At 41.7% G+C, this 21,529-nt stretch overlaps 1 protein-coding gene across 2 annotated transcripts in view; it reads left to right on the top strand.

Annotated features, from left to right (window-relative positions):
- The first annotated feature begins 571 nt into the window (after positions 1-571).
- RIC1 (RIC1 partner of RAB6A GEF complex) overlaps positions 572-21,529 on the top strand; it is a 70,513-nt gene continuing 49,555 nt past the window's right edge. For both annotated transcript variants that reach the window (XM_020810375.3, XM_020810376.3), the window contains exons 1-3: positions 572-1,233; positions 9,251-9,358; positions 20,515-20,591. In XM_020810375.3, coding sequence (XP_020666034.3) covers positions 1,093-1,233; positions 9,251-9,358; positions 20,515-20,591 — 326 coding nt within the window. In that variant the 5' untranslated portion in view covers positions 572-1,092. The remainder of the gene's footprint in view (positions 1,234-9,250; positions 9,359-20,514; positions 20,592-21,529) is intronic.

Genomic DNA, 21,529 nt, shown 5'->3' with positions numbered 1-21,529 from the left:
CTAGGAAAAGCAGAAAACAGCGGGAAAAGACCAACTATGAGACGGATCGACTCAATAAAGGAAATTACAGCCTTGAGTTTGCAAGAGCCGAGCAAGGATGCCCAGGACAGAGCATTTTCGATATAATTCATTCATAAAGGCGACATAAATCAGAGGCGAATTGACAATAAGCAACAAGGTTCATCTAAAGAAATTACGACCCCCTCCTATCAATTTTTCCTACTCCCCGCTTCAATTGGCTGCACCACCACCACGTGTACCAACTCTTCTGCAAACAGGAAGCTAGAGAGGACTGTCTTTGTCTCTCTCGGGCGGTCTCTCTCTCTCTCTCTCTCTCTCTCTGATCCTCCGGCGGCCATGCAACGTCACTTCCGAATTCCCCGTTGACAGCTCAGCGAATCGCGGCCTCCTTTGTTCCAGCAGCTCCTCCTCTCCCTTGTCTCCGCCCCCTTGTCCACCCGTGCCGAGTTGCCTTACGAAGGCGATCCTCTCTTGGGGGGGGGGGGGGTTGTGTGTATGTGCGCGCGCGCGCTTCACTCCTCCTCTTCCTCCTCCTCTCCCCCCTCCCGCCCACACAGGAGAGGAGAAGGGATGGCCGCGAGGGGAGCCGCAAGAGCTGGGAGAGGAAGGCGAGACGCCCGGAAGGCTGAAGAGCAGCGGCAGCGGGAGGCGGGGGCGTCGCTGCGAGGGGGCCGCCTCGAGCTCTAACGAACCGTCGTCTTCTTCTCCTTCCGCAGCCTCCGCGCGACGGAAAAGGGAGCCCGACTGCCCCCCCCCTCCCCTTCTCGGAGCCTCTCTCTCCCCCCCCCCCGGCCTCTGCCCGGCCAGCTCAACGAAAGCAAACTTCTCGCGGTTGTCCTTGTTCTGGTGCGACGATGCCGGCTCCCTCCGTCCCTCTCCCGAGCGCCGAGAGCGCCGCCGCCGCCGCCGCCTTTCCGGGCTGATGCAGCCGGCCATCCTTCGGGCTCCGGCCGCGGCCCCTTCTGCCTCCTAGGACGGGCGCCGGGCGAGAGAGGCCGGGACGGAGGGAGGGACTGTGTGGGTCGTTGCCCTCGCCGCCGCCGCCGCCGGTGTTCCTCCTCCGCCTCAGCCATGTATTTCCTCAGCGGGTGGCCCAAGAGGCTGCTGTGCCCCGTGGAGGCTCAGGAGCCCCCGCTCCGAATCGAGGCGGACCCGCACCGGACTTTGTTCGCCGTGTTGTCCCCGTCTCAGCTCTCCATCTGGTACAACCGGGTAAGTAGGGCTCCTTCGCGGGGACGGGCCTCCCCTCCTCTCCCCCCCCCCCTTTCTTTACGGCTCGGATCTCTTTTGAGATAATGCTCCCCCCCCTTTTTTTGGGAGGGGGAAGGAAGGTGAGGATATCCTTTCCTTTGGCCTAATTGGGATCGGTGAGGTGAGAGGCTCGCCGTTTAGCGGGTTCGAACTCCCGAACTCGGAGGCTGAGTTTTGAGTCCCGGGTCGGGTCGTGGCTTCTGGGGTTGATTCAGGCCACCTGTTCCCTTTCTCGCTTTTCTCCGTTCGCTTCCCAACAAACCCAACTGGGAAGAGCTGGCCTACCTGGCGGAGGGGCTTTTTGGATGAATCGCCCCGTGATTAAGGGACGGAGAATGGCCCCGAAGCCCGCGGGTGGCGAAAGAGCGTGTTTTGGCGGGGCTGGATCTCGGTTCCGAAGTGTTGGGAAGAGTTCCTTCCCTTTAAAAAGGAGGGCAGCTTGTCAACAGCTACTTAAGTGGCATCATGATGACTTCAGGCTTCCCAGAGTCAGACTGGTTTTGAGGTGTTCCTCGCTTACATAAGTAGCTCCGAGAATATAAAGTGATGGTTATTTAAATGGACACTGCCCTGCAGGATTTTCACGATTTTTTTTGGTTTGTTTTATCCTCTGGTAGTCTAAACAGTTTAAGCTGAAATCCACTTGTCTCTTTCATTTCTGTTTTCTTTTAGTCGATAATATTGGCATTTCTGATCTTCTTTTTCCATTCTGTCTTCTACCCTGGCTTGCAACTGACTATTTCCAACTGTCTATTTAACAGAAGCAACAGTATATTGTTTTTCTCCCTAACCTTCCTCCCCAAAAGTTGATCAGCCATTAACTTGGCAAGAGGACAGATGCTTTTCATGAATATTCACTTTGGGGAGGTGAGGAAATAATGAATCATTTAGGCCAAACACCTGAAATTTCTATGAATGTAGTTCCATACATTCCTGATACTGTAATTTGTGGATACTTGAATCCACTTAGGCAAACAGGAGAGGGAGATGTCACACATAGTTATATTTAGGAGCAACTGAATAGCATTTATTAGTCTGAAAGAAACAGAGTCTGTAAGAATTTTACACAAGAAGACTGGGTTTTAACCACAGTTAAACAATGGACAGTTCGGTTATCAGTAGTTACCAGTTTCACCTTCGGAAATTCATGGCCTAATACAGCAGCTGTTGTGGTTTAAAATGCTACAGTGCAATAGAGGGATTTTTTTAAATTATAGCATTAAAGGTTAGCCTATCTCCTACCAATTTGGATTGTGTTGTAGTATTCAGTACATCTAATTTTATTGTTGAAACATAGATTTCTTTTTGAAAAGGGCAGGAAAGCAAGCTTCACAGTCTTGAGATGTAAGTTTACAGGGACAGGCTGTGACTTGCAGTACTAGTTGAATGTTTGCCAGCCTTTGAAATGTAGACCTGGATGAATCTCCTTTTCTCTCTGTTATGCTGTCCCATTTCAGATCTCTGACTTTAAATAAATTTATGAACAGCAACTTAATGCCGATCATTTCCAGTAGCATTATCCCTATGAAGTGAGTTTTCAAAATGGCTTTAGTTGCTTCATATTACCCAGAGAGGAAGAATGAAATAAATCCAAGGAAGATGCAAAATATGGAGTTAGTTAAAAGCAAAAGCTACTTATATATTGCCCCATAGTACTGTACTTAAACCACTCCCTGGGTGGTTTACAAGTTAATTATGCAGGCTACACATTACCCCCCCCCCCCCCATGAACTGGGTACTCATTTTATTGACTTTGGAAAGATGGAAGGCTGAGTTACCCTTGAGCCAGTTACCTGGGGCTGAACCCCAGGTTGTGAGCAGAGTTTGGCTCTAGTACAGCAGTTTGACCACTCTGCGGGGAGGCTCTTAAGTACTTTCCCTGCTAGAGAAGCAGGTTTAGGGCCTTTTGGGGGGGGAGGGGGGAGGCTTTATGCAGGCATGACAAAGAGTTACAAAGTTGTAGCATTTTGAATCTAAATTCCATTTTGCTTTGTTGGCATCCTACCTGAGTTAAGGGTATTACTTCCAGCCCTATTTTTCACTGTTTACCTTAAGCCCAAGGTTTATACCAAGTTTGCTGATATAGACCTCCAAAGAGCTTAAAAGTTCATTTTATTTGTAATTTTGATTCGACCCATAATTGTATTGCCCAATCTTGGACTTCCATCCTGTGAATGGATCACATAGCTATTCATTATATTAGCAATCTAATATCTTAAATTTCTCAAAGACTTATGTGCAAGATATTTTCAGTAGAATGTCACACAGCAGAGTATAGTATGAAGGAAACTGTAGCTCAGTGTCAGAAGGCAAGCACTGAATTCTTGCAGTTCACAACTTAATTGTCAGTTCTCCAGTTCTGAAACTTCCAAGAACCAGGACAGGAAGAACTTCTATAGATCTTGGGAAGCCATTGTCTTTTAAACTGAGATTAGTTAGCTATATGGCCATGACACAAAAACAGTAGCTGTAGTTTTGAGCACTCCTTGAGTTGTACCCACTTGATGTCATTTCAGTGATGGAAAGTTCTTTGGTCTAGGGAAACAAGGAAGGAGGTGATTTCTTGTAATTTCTCTTCCCCTTTGCAAATCCTCTGCAGCCCTCCTAAATAAGCCCTGGAGGATTGGAAAGCTGTTTGAGATGGGAAGTAATTGAATTAATCTTCTTTTCTTTGAAGACTCCACCAGACCAAAATAGTGCATTTGGTCTCTGCCAGACTAAAAGAGACTGTGTATGCTTCATGCAAGCAAATCTTCATACATATACTGTAATCTAGTTTAAGATTTCAACCCATTTCTATTATAATACGTAAAGTCTACCAATTCTTGAGTGTCTATACACATTGCCTAAATACTGTAGTTCTTCATGTCTTCATACTATCCTCCAGTTTGTTAAAGAGTGTAATGTCCTCTTTTAATTATTGGAACAAACAATGCAGGTCTACTAAGCACAAATTAAAACTTTTGGAAGATTTGAAGTCTCATGAAAGAAGTCATTTCTTTTCTGTTTCCTTCAAAAAGAAAGAAAGAAACATATATGGTGGATAGAAATATGTGCATTTTTGTAGAAATGTAAACTTGTTTTGCTGCTTCATCAACATGAAATATCTTGTAACTCGGGTAGCACATGAAATTATGCAGCTTGACATGTACATAAGATAAAAATGTGAAAGCCTTAAATTGGTAAAAAATGAAATTGTGAATACATCTGTTAAACAGAAACAGCTGCAACTATTATCTATGCACATTTATCTTTTCCTATCAGAGAACGAGGACAAAATTAATACAGGAGTCACACATTTTAATTTAAAAATCGATTTTTTCTAGAGTGTCCCTTCCCCCCTGAATTTCTCCATTTTTGCATCTGGGTCTAATGAGAAGAGAAAAGATTATGATGTTACAGTGACAGTAGCAGCCAAGTACTGTAGGTATAATGTGGCTTTCTGATTGCATGCAAGATCTTGTAAGTTTGTGAGTAAGACATGACTTCAGCATTTCTGGTGTGTATTTAAATTCTTTTAGTTGGCACTTGCTAATAATGTGATTAGCTTAAGTCATCACACAATTTTTATAGGTACAGTAGTCAGTAATTGCTGATAAGCCTGTTACAGTTTCGCTGCTACCTCTGTGTATTTAGCAACTCAACTTTTCCACTCATTAACAATGTATATTTAATTTGCTATGCAATTAGTGACATAGAAGATGGCTCAGAGTGGGGAAGCTTGCTGTCTGCTCTCCAGGGTTCACTTTATGTGCAGCAACCACCCAACAGGAATATTGCAGATAAAACAGCATCTTGTGTTGGGCAAAAGGAACCGAACCTTACAGCTCAGCTGTCCTTTTCTTTCAAACCTTGAGAAACTGGTTAACTCTGTGAGTTGAACTAAGGTGCCCAGTTTGGGATCACTGGGATAACCTTCAAGTATATGGGGTTGTGTGCCAGCATTTTCACTGATGTTTTGTGCAAAACAGAAAAACGTTGGTGTCCTATTGGTTTGTGCCACAGTGTTGTCAACATGGGGAGGGGGATTAGTGGGCAAGTGTGGAACTGATTTCTACCTTGCATTCTTGCTAACAACTTTTCAGAAAATAATGTCAATTGTGCACATGTGGATTCTTTAGAATGTTGCTCGTACAGCTGCTTGAATTTCACTGTTCTTCATAGAATGCTAACTTCAGAGCCTGGTTTTATGAAACATAATGACTTCAAACAAATGTGTTTATTTTCTGGCTCTTCTCTTAAAGAAATTATTTTATAAGTTTTAAATGCCTTTGGCAAAGCTTACAAGTTTTGGCACATCAGCGTTGTGTTTGTCTAACCTCTGAGTGTAGGAAGGTAAGATCAAATTAGTGCACAAGTTTAATATTCAGGAAATCTGAAAGGGCTTCAGCTAGCATGAGGGTAGTTCTTTTGTATTTTTAGGACTTCTAGTTTCTGAATTCACCCAGAACCTCCCAGGCAGAATTCTTCCATGATTTCCCTGTGCTGCTTCTGTTGGGTTTTGGTTATAATACATTTTATTTACTGTATAGATATTATAAATAATGTATGACAGACATTCATTGGTAAATAGTTTTCACTTTGTAATATTGTTACATTCATAATATTATTTAGGCCTGGTAAATATTATCCTACTACATTTATATTTCAGTCCAAGTGTCTGAGGTACATATTGTCAGCCCTATCCGTCCCTATTACTATCATTCTATATATTGTATGGGTCCCTAACTGACACCTGGCTGACACTGCCTTTTATAGCAGCCTGGCTACCACAGATACAGTCTGACTGGTTAAATACATTCTATGCAGATACCACAATCTGTGTTGCACAAACATCAGCATCTTCTTCAAACCACCAGAACCACCACCATACCCACGCTGTGGGAGTGTCAGGGTTTCTGTGCAAACAGTGAAGGTACATGAGAGAGGTAGTTCCATTGGAGGCTGCCTCTATACTGTACAGCCTAATGGGCATCAGGACTTGGCCTCTTATGCACCTTTACAAGTCTTACAGAGTCCAGTGTCTTGGGATCCCCACAGTGCAATGGGTGGTTTTGCAGTTCAGAGCAGAAGGTGGGAAGGGCTGGTCTAACCCGATTTAATTTTGAGGCTTTTACTCTCAGAATTCAGCCTGGGGTGGGATTCTGGGTGAATTCTGGGACTGGAAGATGAAAGTCCCATCCCTAGTGGGTATAACATACTGTATTGGCTTTCAAGTGTAGAAAATATTGGAGCAAAGATTTTGTAAGCAATCTCTTGCATAAACTGCAAGAAGAAATTAGCATATTGGACACAACTTGTTAAAGGTTCATTGCACAGAAACAGGTTAATGTTTGCGTTCATTCTTAATACCAGAATATCTTTCTCCCCCTAAACTGGAGTTTACCAAATTTCAGTTACAGTGGTTTCAATGTAATATTTTAAGTTTTCTTTTGTAGATACAGTATTTTGATATAGTTTTGTACCTCCACCAAATGTTATTAATTTGCTCTAGTTCATTTGTAAAACTGCTAGAGCTGCGGTCCCCAACCTTTTAGGGGACCGCGGACTGGCTGAGCCTCCAAGGAAGGTGGGAGCCCCCCCGCAGGTGTGCGCACGCTCTCGGGCACATGCGCAAAGTGGTGGGGGAGTGCCCGACTACCGGTGCTGGCATGAGCGCTCCCCCACCCCTTTGCGCATGCGCAGGGGTGCCTGCATGCCCACCCACTCGCGTGCCCACCCATCCCTTCACATGGGCATTCAGGCACTCAGGCGCATGTGTGAAGGGGTGGGGAGCACTCATGCCGGTGCTGGCACGAGTGCAAAGCAGCTGTGTGTGTGCGTGCATGCCTATGGGGGGGGCGGGAGGTATGCTTTCGCGGCCTGGTCCGGCTCAGGTCATGGATTGGCACCCAGCTGCGGACCGGGGTTTGAGAACCTCTCTGCTAGAGTGATGTGGAAGTATGTGGATTGCTTGAGAGTTATAAAGAATATACAGTGGTGCCTCGCTTAGCGATTGCTTCATTTAACAATGTATTCGTTTAGCAATGAGGTTTTAGGAGCGATCTTGCATTCCGTTTAGCGATGTTCCCAGTGGGGGAATTTCGGATAGCGATGTTTGGGACCATGCCTCGCATAGCGATGACAGTTTGGGTCCCCCTGTTTCTCTTAGCAATGTCCGTTTTCGCTATTTTTAAAGTGTCTTAAAATGTTCAAAAACTGTTTAAAATGCTTGGAGTCGTTAGTGCACCTTGTAAAACCTTTGCAAACTAATTTGGCTTTGTTCTGAGTCTTCGTTAATTTTTGGTGAATTTTTCCCCTCATTGGAATGCATTGGCAGCTGTCAAACCTACAGTTCAATGCATTTCAATGGGGGGAGAAAAAATTCACCAAAAATTAAGGAAGACTCAGAACAAAGCCAAATTAAGTTTGCAAAGGTTTTAAAGGGTGCACTAACGATTCCAAGCATTTAAAACAGTTTTTGAACATTTTAAGACACTTTAAAAATAGCGAAAACGGACCTGTCAAAACCATTGAAATGCACTGAAACCTATTCAGTGCATTCCAATGGGGGAACCGCGTTTCGCTTAGCGATGTTTCCTATGGCGATTTTCGCTTAAGGACAGTAATCCATTCTCATTGGAACGGATTATCCGGTTTTCAATGCATTCCTATGGGAAATAGTATTTCGCTTAGCGATGTTTTCCCATAGCGATGTTTTTTTTTTAACCAATTAACATCGCTAAGCGAGGCACCACTGCAGTAGATATAGTAAGAAAAACAGTCTGTGCCACCTTAAAGAGGAGCAGTTTGTTAACTACAACCATTGTATGGGATGATAGTCCATGGAAGCTCATGTTATTGATATAAATCTGTTTTTAAAGTATAATGAGTCTCTTCTTTTTGCTGCAGATTATTAACATACCAGTGCCGAGGTGGACTATTTTATTAGTGCTGTTTGTACTGCTGTTGTTGCATGAGTAGAACAGATATACATAACTTTGAAAGCATGTATGCTGTGGTAGGCAGACATGCACATGAGTAAATAAAAAGTGCATTAAACAATGAGAGCAATTCTGGTATTCATTCATTCATTTATTAAATTTCTTTATCTCAGCATCTAGTCTCATGCCATTACTCTGGGCGGTTTGAAACAAAAGCGTAAGCATAAAGAAAACATCCATTCCTCCACCCACCCTCCAATAATATTAAACAAGCAACTCACAAATATCACAAGATGGCAGCCATGGGCAAATACAATAAACATAGAAAAATGGATGAAATCATACAGAAACATTTACAAAGGAAGGATGTCCTGAAACAATATGATCACAATGTAGTAATGGTAATATAAAATAGATTTCTTGCATGGTTTTATGGAGTGCAGCTTCATTTTCAGATAGAAACTTGCTCTTGAGGCTCCATTAAAAATTATAACAGAAGATTTCAACTTCCTGGGTAAGGAAACATACAAAAGATGTTTCTCTCATTTGGAATACTTCTCTTAGCCCTACTCTTGACTTCGATATCTTTCCCTGTTTGCCCCTTTTCATGTAGTTGCAACACATAAATTATTGTGTCCCATTATACAGAATACAATCAAGAGATAATTGACACCAGTAGTATAATCCTGATGAAGTCAGTACAGCTTTATCTCAGTTAGCTATTCATACGTTTGCAGCAGATTTCTGGTACTTTAAATATCTGGTGAAAGCATGTGCTTTAAAAATGTGTGTTTTTCCTTTACCAGGTGCATGTGTAATCCACCTTGCTTCCTTTTAAGGAGAAAGGTGGAGTAAAAATATTTTAAGTAAATAATAACTTATTTCTATGAATAAATGAATAAATTCCTTTTTTGAAAGCATACTACATTCTTGTGTCACACAGGTTTCTGTAACCTCCTTAGAGTGTTGTAACTGTGGAAATAGTATCCAGTTGACTTAATGTTTTTGCACAAATAACGGAATTTAATTGTGTATTCTTCTTTTCTTCTTCCTAGCCCAGTGTCTTAATTGTAAGCTATAAAGAATCACAAAAAGCAGCATTGCAATTTGGACACTATGCCCAATCCAAATGGAAGCCTGACAGCACCATGATAGCTATTTCGGTGAGTAAAGAAGCTTCTGTGACAGCATTTTTATGATGCTATGTAGATACACTGAACTGCCGGATAGCTCAGGTAGAGATGAGCATGAAGCACTTCATGCCAAGTCATCCTGAGTCATTGGCATGGCACCACAGGTGCCACACATTCCCTGCTCCTATCCCCCTTGCTGGCACTTCCAGTCACCAGCTGGTGTGCTTTGCTCCTTCCCTCTCCATTGCATGATCTTCAAGTCTCAGCAGGAGCAGGGGTTTCCCTTCTGTCCCTGTCTGAGTAGGCAGCTGCTGGAGAAGACGGAGAAGGGAAAGTTTGTGCTCCTGCTGGACTGGAAGATTGTGCGAGGGGAAGGGAAAGGGCAACACACGCTGGTGAGGGGGATGGGTCAGGGAACAAGCGGCGCCTATGGTGCTGTGCCAACGACTTAGGATGACTTGGAATGAAGTGCTTCATGCCCATCTCTGCTCGGGGGTTTAGGTCTCTGGCTGTCGAGCCAGAGGTTGGGAGTATGATTTCCCAGTGGGCCTGCTTGATGGGCTGGACTTGATGACTCATAGGATCCTTTCCATCTCTGCAGTTTGAGGATTATTATTATTATTATTGCACACTTCAGTTAATAATAAATCTGATTTACCTTATAGACTTGTTGTGAATATCACTGAATCAAAGGTTCAGGTTTTGAATGGTCAAAAAAAGCAAGTATTTACTACTGTCATCTGCAGCAGACAGAGCAGTGACTCGGCATGACATGCTCGGTTAGGCAGGTTGAGAGTTCAATCGCATTTGGTTTCTTGTTTCTCAGACTGTCATCATGCAGCTAATACAGCCATGTACAGATGGGTTAAATGCAAGGCCCCTCGCCTGCTGCTCCATTTGGCACCTCTCCATTTAGGCTAGTTCTTAAAAGACTTTTAATAACTAGTCTCTGTGCTTGCTTGTTTTCTTCTTCCTTTCATATCTATTTTCCTGTTGTGTCATTTTTACAGGATAGGGGCTGTCTGATTCTTAATATGTGTACAGCACTTAATAATTAATGATATAATTATATGATGTCAGAATAGTGATTAAAGTTGTGGAAATTATCTAGCATTATATAATGAGAAGATGTTTACAAGAAAACTAGTATGTAACTTCTTTCTGAGAGTAGCACATTAGATGTAGTTTCTCTTTGCATTATGGAATTGTACAGGAACTAATATAAGAAAAGAGAAGTTATAAAATGCTACTCTCATTGCTTTTCTTTATTTATGAATTTTTAAAATGTATTTTAGAAAAATGATGTAATCTAAAGATGGGCACAAACTGCTTAACTGGTGGTTCGTGTCGGTTCATGCTTCATCCGAACAAGTGTTCAGTGCTTCCCGGCCCTGCCTCCTCTGATGGGTGCCCACTCAAGAGGCAACATCCTGGCTTCCCTGCCCAGCCTCCTCTGGGCGCTGTCTCTGAATGGGTGCCTGTCTCAGGAGGTGGGATTGGGAAGTGCCAAATACCTGTTCAGACAATGTATGAATCAGCACAAACTGCTGATTCAGTGGTTCATGCCCATCTCCAATATAATATATAGAGAATGAGCAAATAGGCTTGAATCTGTAATGACTAGTTAGATGTGAGCATGGAAGCAGATGTCTATCCACACAACCTCTGACACTTGCATTAATGAGTATTGCAGCTGAAATCTTTTATGTTAAGAAGACATGTATTTTGGACTATTTAAAGTTGTTTGTTACAAATATAATTAGAGAAGAGCTATATAAGGTGTGGTTCTTAAATATAAAACTCATTGCTGCCCAGGAAGTCTTTAAGTAAATCTTCAGAGATTCATAAGGCATGGGTGAAGTACAGAGAGAGATATGCATGTGCATTTTAAAGCACTTCTGAGCAACCAGTGAATTTTGTGGCCTTTGAGTGCCCTCATGAGATTGCACATTGCCTTGTCTAGTTGATTGCTGCTGGGAGCAGCTGAAGAGAACAGCTTGGGAACTGTTCTCTTGGGAAGTGCATCCAGGGTTTTTTAAAAATTATACCATAAAGAAATTCTGATAATAAACTTGATAGAAAAATTTTCCCCTTTTCAGTTTAAATTTCAGCCTGTTGGCTGGTGGTGCGAAGTTTGCTTAAGATAAAAAAAAAATGCCTTTCATTACTGTTCAGTTAATCTAAACAATCCACAATGTAAAATTGTTTTCCTTATGTCCTGTGCCTTTAGGAGCATACCAACATCACACTCAGATTTTTCCGCAGTTTACTGTTAAGATATGAGGTAGAAAGCTGGCTCAGTGAATTAGATATCTGGCTGCAGAGGCTGAGTATTTGGTTCCCCACTGTACCTAGCAGGGGAGAGAACCAGCCTATGTAACCTTGGGCAAGCTGCATCATCTCAGGACCTCCAGAAGAAGGGCATGGTAAACCACTTCTGAGTACTCTCTCCCTAAAAAACTTGGAAGGGGTCACCATAAGTCTGAATTGATTTGATGGCACATTCTTATTATCTGTATGAAGCATTTCTGATCTAATAATTAGGAATCCCTATCAGCAACTCTTCTAAGACTTAGGAGATGTACAGAGGTGCCTTGGAAAACACATTGTTGACTAGTTCTGAATTATCGGATAAATGCGTATCCTTTTTTGTCTCCTGTTTTTGTTAACACACCCTTTTTGCATTCATGCTGGCTGTTACCAGGAACGGCACACTTCCTGTACATTGTTTCAGTTGCAGAAGTTTTAGTTCAGCAGAAAAAAAAAACAAAGTTAGTCTCATGACAAGTCTCATTCAACCAGCTGCTTTTGTGTTTCTTAAGATTTGACTAAATATGCATGTTCAAATATGTGAAGAATTCACACATCATGAATAGTTTCAGTTTACTCAGATATGTCCCTCCTAACCCAGTGCAGACTTAAATGTGTTCCTTAAGCATTCAGAGTAGTATATTTATGATTGTTTGTATTGTTGTTTAGTCGTTAAGTTGTGTGTGACTCTTCGTGACCCCATGGACCAGAGCACACCAGGTCCTCCTGTCTTCCACTGCCTCCCAGACTTTGATGAAATTCATGTTGGTAGCTTTGATGACACTGTCCTACCATCTCATCCTCTGTCGTCCCCTTCTCCTCTTGCCTTCACACTTTCCCAACATCACAGTCTTTTCCAGGGAGTCTTCTCTTCTCATCAGATGGCCAAAGTATTGGAGCCTCAATTTCAGGATCTATCTTTCCAGTGAGTACTCAGGGTTGATTCCCTTTAGAATGGATAGGTTTGTTCTCTTGGTAGTCCAGGGGACTCTCAAGAGTCTCCTCCAGTACCACAATTCAAAAGCATCAATTCTTTGGTGGTCAGCTCTTTTTATGGTCCAGCTCTCACTTCCATACATCACTACTGGAGAAACCATAGCTTTGACTATGCGGACCTTTGTTGGCAAGGTGAGGTCTGCTTTTTAAGATGCTGTCTAGGTTTGTCGTTGCTTTCCTCCCAAGAAGCAGGGGTCTTTTACCTTCATGGCTGCTGTCACCATCTGCAGTGATCATGGAGCCCAAGAAAGTAAAATCTGTCACTGCCTCCATATCTTTCCCTTCTATTTGCCAGCAGGTGATGGGATCTGTGGCCATGATCTTAGTTTTTTTGATGTTGAACTTCAGACCATTTTTGACACTCTACTCTTTCACTCTCATTAAGAGGTTCTTTAATTCTTCCTCACTTTCTGCCATCAGAGTGGCATCATCTGCATATCTGAAGTTGTTGATATTTCTTCCAGCAATCTTAATTCCAGCTTGGGATTCAACCAGTCCTACCTTTCGCATGATGTTCTCTGCACATAAGTTAAATAAGCAGGGAGACAATATACAATCTTGTCATACTTCTTTCCCAATTTTGAACCAATCATATGTTCCAAATCCAGTTCTAACTTTTGCTTCCTGTCCCACATATAGATTTCTCAGGAGATAGATAAGGTGGTCAGGCTCTCCCATTTCTTTAAGAACTTGCCATAGTTTGTTGTGGTCGACACAGTCAAAGGCTTTTGCATAGTCAATGAAGCAGAAGTAGATATTTTTCTGGAACTCTCTGGCTTTCTCCATAATCCAGCGCATGTTAGCAATTTTGTCTCTAGTTCCTCTGCCTCTTCCGAATCCAACTTGTACTTCTGGGAGTTGTCGGTCCACATACTGTTGAAGCCTACCTTGGAGGATTTTGAGCATAACCTTGCTAGCGTGTGAAATGAGTGCAGTTGTACGGTAGTTGGAGCATTCTTTGACACTGCCCTTCTTTGGGATTGGGATGTAGACCGATCTTTTCCAATCCTGGGGCCATTGCTGAGTTTTCCACAGTCACTGACATATTGAGTGTAGCACCTCAACAGCGTCATCTTTTAAGATTTTAAATATTTCGACTGGAATGCCATCACCTCCACTGTCCTTGTTGTTAGCCATGCTTTCTAAGGCCCACTTGACTTCACTCTCCAGGATGTCTGGCTCAAGGTCATCAACCATACTATCTGGGTTGTCCAGGATATCCAAATCTTTCTGGTATAATTCCTCGGTGTATTCTTGCTACCTCTTCTTGATGTCTTCTGCTTCTGTTAAGTCCCTCCCATTTTTGTCCTTTATTATGTCCATCTTTGCACAAAACGTTCCTTTAATATCTCCAGTTTTCTTGAACAGATCTCTGGTTTTTCCCTTTCTATTCTTTTCCTCTATTTCTGGGCACTGTTCATTTAAGAAGGCCCTCTTGTCTCTCCTTGCTATTCTTTGGAAGTCTGCATTCAATTTTCTGTAACTTTCCATATCTCCCTTGCATTTTGTTTCCCTTCTCTTCTCTACTATTTGTAAGGCCTTGTTGGACAGCCACTTTGCTTTCTTGCATTTCCTTTTCTTTGGGATAGTTTTTTCCTGTCTCCTGTACAATGTTATGAGCCTCCATCCATAGTTCTTCAGGCACTCTGTCCACCAAATTGAGTTCCTTAAATCTGTTCTTCACTTCCACTGTGTGTTCATAGGGGATTTGGTTTAGATTATACCTGACTAGCCCAGTAGTGTTTCCTACTTTCTGCAGTTTAATCTTGAGTTTTACTATAAGAAGCTGATGATCAGAGCCACAATCAGCTCCAGGTCTTGTTTTTGCAGACTGTATACAGCTTCTCCATCTTTGGCTGCAGAGAACATAATCAATCTCATTTCAGTATTGCCCATCTGGTGATGCCCATGTGTAGAGTCACCTCTTGTGTTGTTGGAAAAGAGTGTTTGCGATGACCATCTTGTTCTCTTGACAAAACTCTTATTAGCCTTTGCCCTGCTTCATTTTGAACTCCAAGACCAAACTTACTTGTTGTTCCTTTTATCTCTTGACTCCCTACTTCAACATTCCAGTACCCTTTAATCACAAGAACATTTTTTTTTTGGTGTCTGTTCTAGAAGGTGTTGTAAGTCTTCATAGAATTGGTCAGTTTCAGCCTCTTCCACATCAGTGGTTGGTGAATAAACTTGGATTACTGTGATGTTGAAAGGTCTGCCTTGGATTCGTATTGAAATCATTCTATCATTTTTGAGATTATATCCCAGTATAGCTTTTCCTACTCTTTTGTTGAGTATGATGGCTATTCCATTTCTTCTACGGGATTCTTGCCCACAGTAGTAGATATGGTAATCATCTGAATTGAGTTGCCCATTCATGTCCATTTTAGTTCAGTGACGCCCAGGATATCAATGTTTATTCTTGTCACCTCCTGTGTGACCACATTCCAGGTTCCTATGCAGTATTTTTCTTCGCAGCATCGGATTTTCCTTTCATTTTGTGTTGTCCTATATTAATTTCAGGAAATGGGGGGAATCAAATTTAAGTCAAGGAAGCAAAGTAGGTAAAGAAGAAAACTAGCATTTAAGAACTTCATAGTTTTTCTTTATTGAACACCAAAGTTAACTTTCACTTACAGTGGTGCCTCGACTTACGGATGTCCCAACATATGACCATTTCAAGTTGCGATGAGCTCTGGCCGCAAAATTTTGCTTTGACTTGCAGCCGGAGCTTCGAGTTGCAAACAAAAGAGGCAGGGAAAAAAGTTGGGGAATTCAAAGTAGAAGGCTAACTGTTGGTTGGCAAAGAGCTAGTGTTAGTGTGCGTGCGTTTGCAGAGAGGCTTCGCACTGCCTGGAGCTGCTTTCTGCTTCTGGGTGAGTAGATTTACAGGGTTTTTCAGGGTGGGTTTGGGGGAGTTATGTTTCTGTGCTGTGATTTTTTGTTTTGTTTTGTTTTTGTGTGTGTTTTTTTCCCCAGCCCCATTGCGTTCCGATGGAGCTGGCTGTGTGGGGGGTGTTTTTGATTTTTCTCCCCAGCCCCATCACATTACGATGGGGCTGGCTGTGTGTGGGGGGGTGTGTTTTTGATTTTTTTCCCCAGCCCCATGGTGTTCCGATGGGGCTGGCTGTGTATGTGTGTGGTGTTTTTTTAGTGTTTTTTTTCCCATCCCCATAGCGTTCCATAGGGGCTGTCTGTGTGGGTGTGGGTGTGTAGTTTTTTTCGCCAGCCCCCTCACCTTCCAATGGAACTTTCTGTGTGTGGAGGGGGTGTTTTTGATTTTTTCCCCAGCCCCATCGCCTTCTGATGGGGCTTGGAGTGGTTTTTTTTAATGGTTTTTTTTTTCAGCCAGAATGGATTAATGGGGTTTCAGTGCATTCCTATGGGAAATGGTGCTTTGACTTACGACCATTTCGAGCTACACCCATCTTCTGGAACGGATTATGGCTGTAAATCGAGGCACCACTGTATATTTTTGTGGATTATGTTCCAAAACAATGTCTCCACTTAGTTGTTTTTCAAGTCTGAAATGGTTTTTGTCCCATTAATAACTAAATGCACATCAGAACATGGTGAACCATTCCATTTTTAACCAGTATTCTGCATGTACCACAAAGGGATATAAACGTCAGGCAAGCAAGTTAGTTAATGAAACCAAGCCAAAGCGGTTGGCTTATTTCATTACCTTTCTGTCCATCTGGAAATGAATTTGACATTCGAATTGCCTTAGTACTTTTATTTTCTAATAACTTTTCAGATGGAGAAATTTAGGCTAGGGTTTTTTCTCCAGCCTTTTGATTGTCAACATTGTGTGTTGATGATTAAATGAATGTCTGAGTTCTTAGCTACTTGGCCTGTGGCTAGTGTTCTTCTTAAGATGGAAAATAACAGATGGTATCAGGTGTTCCCTGATATAGGAAATCCAGTAAACCTGAGCCCGAAATATTTAAATTTTAATAGCTTTTGAGTGGGAGAAAAAGTGTCTCTTGTGCTTTACAAATGTACATTTAGGGATGTAACAATTACAGTCAGTAGTAAGCAGGGTGGATAAAAATCAATGATTTTCTTTTTTTAAAAAAAAGGTTGGTTTAAATCATAATTTAAATTGAAAATCCTTTTTTTAATTTAAATTGATATTTTAATTGATTTGATTTAAATCAGCTCCACCTTGGTAGTAAGTGACAGAATCTGGAGCCAGGGACCAAGATAGTCCTCAATTCATTGATGGAATACAACATAAGGCATGAAAGATTGCAGTGGAGTGTGACAAAGTTACAGTGGTGCCTCGCTAGACGATTGCCTCATGGGACGAAAAACCCACAAGACAGTTGGTTTTTGCGATCACTATGGTGCCTCACAAGACGTTTTCTTCTATGACCGTGCTTCGCAAGACTTTTTTTTAAGACCGATGCTTCGCAAGACTTTTTTTTAAAGACCGATGCATAGGGAACTTCGCAAGATGATTTTTTTCACAAGACAACAATTTTCGTAGAACGAATTAAAATCATCTTGCGAGGCACCACTGTGCTTTTGAACTGCACACTGTTCAAGCTGGTTGTCTTGAAAATGTTAAAACTATGTCCTTTCAACAATGGTTCATTTACATAGAAATAATAAACCATTAACCATGCATCAACTATTATTACCTTGTTTGTTATCTGTATCCTCTCTTGGTCATGAAGCCAGTCAACGTGGAGATATGCATAAGTGTAAGAGGACATAGTATTTGCAATCCTTGTGTCTGAAGAAGTGGATTTTCATCCACAAAAGCTCACATTGAAAAAATCCGTTGTCTTTAAAGCACCACAGTAGTTTACCTTTCCCCTCTCCTTCTCCCTCTTTTTCCTCTTTAATTTTGTTAACATGCTAAGACAGATTACTTCTACTTAAATCTACTTCTTTGGAGGGCTGTTATGGTGCTGGTTGTGACTGTGCCCGCAAACACATGCTGAACTTTTTTTTTGGAAAATGTCAAGGCAATGCAAAATTATGCTTTGGTTTGGCTTAGGAGAAAAGATATTTGCAAAGCAGAGGCGATGTTCTGTTATCTCAGGAACCTGCAGCAGGATGCAGGTGTTTCTGTCTCTACCTTTGACTGCAGATACATTGAAGAGGCAGCCACTGCTATTGAATGAAGTGCTGCGGCAGCCTTTATTAAAAGCAGTAACATAAAGGCTTACTGGGTCTGCCTTATTTTCCTCTGAGGTTTGTTAGTTGTGAAGGTTTATCCCATAGCTGCCCTGAGCCTCCTTGCATCTTGTCTAATTCATTATCCAGGAGACTTGAGGCCGACATGGGGACCCTCATAGTCCTGGCCATGGAAAGGAAGGCACCTGCAAACTCTGAGCACTTAGTTGGTACTGATGTGGCACAAGAGATGTCGTATCACAGTGGGGCAGGAATGAGCTTTTAAGGGTCTTCCAGAATGCCCACTTTCCACCTATGTACAGGCCTATAAGAGCAACAGATGATAGCAAAGTAGAGTCTGGACTCGGTTTTCATTAACCCTTTTACCTCTCCTCTGAAGTCATGAAGGAGCTGTCTGGAGCCTAGGTGGCCTGGAATGATGCCTGCCACCTGGCTGAGGTGGAGAAGAAACCTTTGCTGGGGCCCTACAAGACCAGCATCCCTGAAAGACATGGTTTGAACTGGCTTTGCCAGTTCTGGAAGTTAGGCTTTTGACTCAAATTCCAGAAGCTTATATCCAGTGGACGGCAAATATTTAGGATGTGGTAAGAGGTTATTGCCCTCCCTGTGACAGGTAGTTCTTTCTGACAAAATTGTTTGTGTCATGGGTGATGTTCCCTCCATGCATTGTAAATACCTGCCATCGATGCATCCTAAAAACTTCTGAAAACTTGGGAAAATGAGCGTTTGGGCAATGGCAAGGTCATTGCTCAGAAGGGAGAAGAAGACATGTATTTTGTTGTGATGCTAGTATGCCGTAATAGGCATTATCAGTATGTTTAGAGGCAACTTGACCGTACAAGTTGTATAAAATAAGAGTTTGAGCCTTGCTTATTGTGGCCAAATGTAAGCTATCTGTGTAGTTTAGGCTTTTTTGAAGACTGAATTGAGTGCTGTGAAATTATTGGTGTGCATGGGAGGTGGAATTCAAGAACTCCCTTCTGTATGCTAATGTTAGGGTAGTATTTTGTATAGTGTTGTCTTACTCTTCCTGCTGGCAGAAGGTAAGAAAGTGTAAATTATTTAAAGGTAGCTAAACAATAAAGGTTAGTTTAGCATGCTAGTGGAAATAGCACTTTTTCTTTCAACTGACTTTGACCTGAAATAGAAAACAAGCCCACATTGGAATATACAGTTTATTATTGATTTAATATAGAGGAATGTATTTGTCCTGGACATTTAATCCTTTTGCTTCTGAAATCATGTAGAAAGATGTTACTAGGGGAACAATAGTGAGAGAGACTTGACAAGTTCATGTCTTCCTTCTGTATCCTTAACTGAAAAACAGGAAACTGTTCCTGGAAAGAAATCTGAAACCTTTTTTTCCCATTCAGTCTTGCTGCTTTGGGAGATATATACTACCAGTATTGAAATACTTGAGTGGAACAGATCCCTTTAAAATGATTTTTTTTTTTAAATTACGAAGCTTGGGATTTAGGTTCCACTTCAAATCCTTAGACATGGGGTTCATCTAGGAAAACTGAAATTCATAAAAGAAAAAGGGCAGAATGGACACATTAATGGAGCTTGAATAAAAGCAAAAAAGTGCTTGCTTATATAACACCCCATGGTGCTTAAAGGGATCAAACTCAGATTGTGAAGAGAACTGCAGTTTAACCACAGCACCAAGAGGCATTGTCAACAGATCAAAAAGTTCCTTATTGATCTGTGTTTCATTTATTTATGAGCTTTGCCTTACTCAGCATTTCTCATTTTCTAATTTCAAGCCTTTTCTTGGTATATCTGCTGATCCAGAGATGTAAAATGTTACATAAATCATGGAGAAAATGCATGTTTCTCTTTGGTGAAAGTGAAAGTACATGTAATAGTACTCATCCAACTTAACTTGATTACTGTAAGAACATACGTTATTTATAATTTAGAACATTGTACTGTGTAACATATTTATGAAGCTTAAAAGTGTACAGTGCAGGTCAAATTAAATGGGAAGAACTATATTTCCTATTGCATGAGCAAACCATGATCAGTTGCTCTCCCCCTCCTTTTTCTGCTTTCTCCACCAGAGGTGGAAATTGGGATCTTTTGATTCTGATTTTAAATAAAATACAGTTCCCTGTTATGTGAGCTCAGAAGTTCAATTTTTCCAAACATCAGTCTATATAAACTGTGATGAAAACCCATGTGCTTCTGGGTTTAGGTACACTGTGTATTATTGTGGTACAGTGGACCCTCTACTTACGGAATTAATCCGTATTGGAATGGTGGCTGCAGGTCGAAAAGTCTGTAGGTTGAGTCTCCATTGACCTACAATTCATTGAAAACCGATTAATCCCGTAACCGGCCGTTTTTGTTCCATTTTTGTTCCATTTTGGTGTTTTTTGTTTGTTTGTTTGTTTTTTTTGGTCTGTAGGTCGATTCTGTGGCTGCAAGTCAAACCTAAATTTTGTGGCCAGAGAAGTCTGTAACTCAAAAAGTCTGTAAGTCGAGCCATCTGTAAGTCGAGGGTCCACTGTATTAAAAGACTGCACTATTGTGTCTATCTGTATGTGCATGTGTCCCTTAATTTTTTTTACTAGTCCCTTATGGTAATGCTTGGTCAGAAAAAAATGTTGAATTTGTGTTGCTTTACATATTTCATGTGTTTTAAATATAGAATGCTTTGAACTAGTTCTACCTTAGAATTATATGGGAATGTTTATCCATCTACATCTTTGATTTTTTTAAATTTTTTTCAGACTGCAAATGGATACATCTTGTTTTTCAGTCTTTCATCTGCAAGAGACAAATATCTTTATGAACCAGTTTATCCCAAGTAAGTCTTTCCATAAATTCTCCTGTTCATTATATAGTCTACATCAGAGGTCATCAACCCCCGGTCCGCGGCCTGGTCCCAGTCCGTGGGCTTGCTGGAACTGGGCTGTAGATAGGGATCTCTGCCCCCCGCACGCATGTGTGTGGGGGGGATGTCGTGGTCATGTGGGGGTGGCCCCTCACGCATGGAGCTCGCTTCCCTCAGCCGGTCCACGGCCCCAAAAAGGTTTGGGGACCGTTGGTCTACAGAACAGATTCAGGTGTTTTCAAAACAAGTTAGTGAGGCAAAACATTAAATTAGAGGAGTCATTCTTGGTTACAGTGTATCTTGTGTAGAACCTCATGCTATTCAGGTACCTTTTACTTCATGCAATGAAGTTATGTATGTGCTTTGCTACAGGAGTCAAATGTGTCAGTGCTTTATTGAGAAGCCTTTTAGCCCACATACAGTGGGGTCTCTACTTAAGAACGTCTCTACTTAAGAACAATCCAACTTAAGAACAGCTCCATTTGCTAAAGTTTGCTTCTATTTGAGAACAGAAATCCAAGATAAGAACAGGAAAAAAAAACCTTTCCTGCTCTTTTTTTAACCTTAGGTCATCTTAGGTTAAAAAAAATTCTCCCCCTAGTGGTAGAGTACGTATTAACCAGCTTTGCATTAGTTCCTATGGGAACTAATGCTTCAATGTACGAACGCACCTCTACATAACAAAAAAACAGCCAGAACGGATTAATTGGTTTTCAGTCCATTCCTATGGGAAATTTTGCTTCAACTTAAGAACGTTTCAACTTAAGAACATCATTCCAAAACAGATTAAGTTCTTAAGTAGAGGTTCCACTGTAGTTTCTATGGACGGAAAAGAGCAGATACGGATTAAATGGTTTTCAATGCATTCCTATGGGAAATGCAGATTCAACATAAGAACTTTTCAACTTGAG

This window comes from Pogona vitticeps, chromosome 2 (assembly GCF_051106095.1).
Source record: "Pogona vitticeps strain Pit_001003342236 chromosome 2, PviZW2.1, whole genome shotgun sequence".
Taxonomy (NCBI): Eukaryota; Metazoa; Chordata; class Lepidosauria; order Squamata; family Agamidae; genus Pogona; species Pogona vitticeps.
This window is presented reverse-complemented; position numbering and strand designations above follow the sequence as displayed.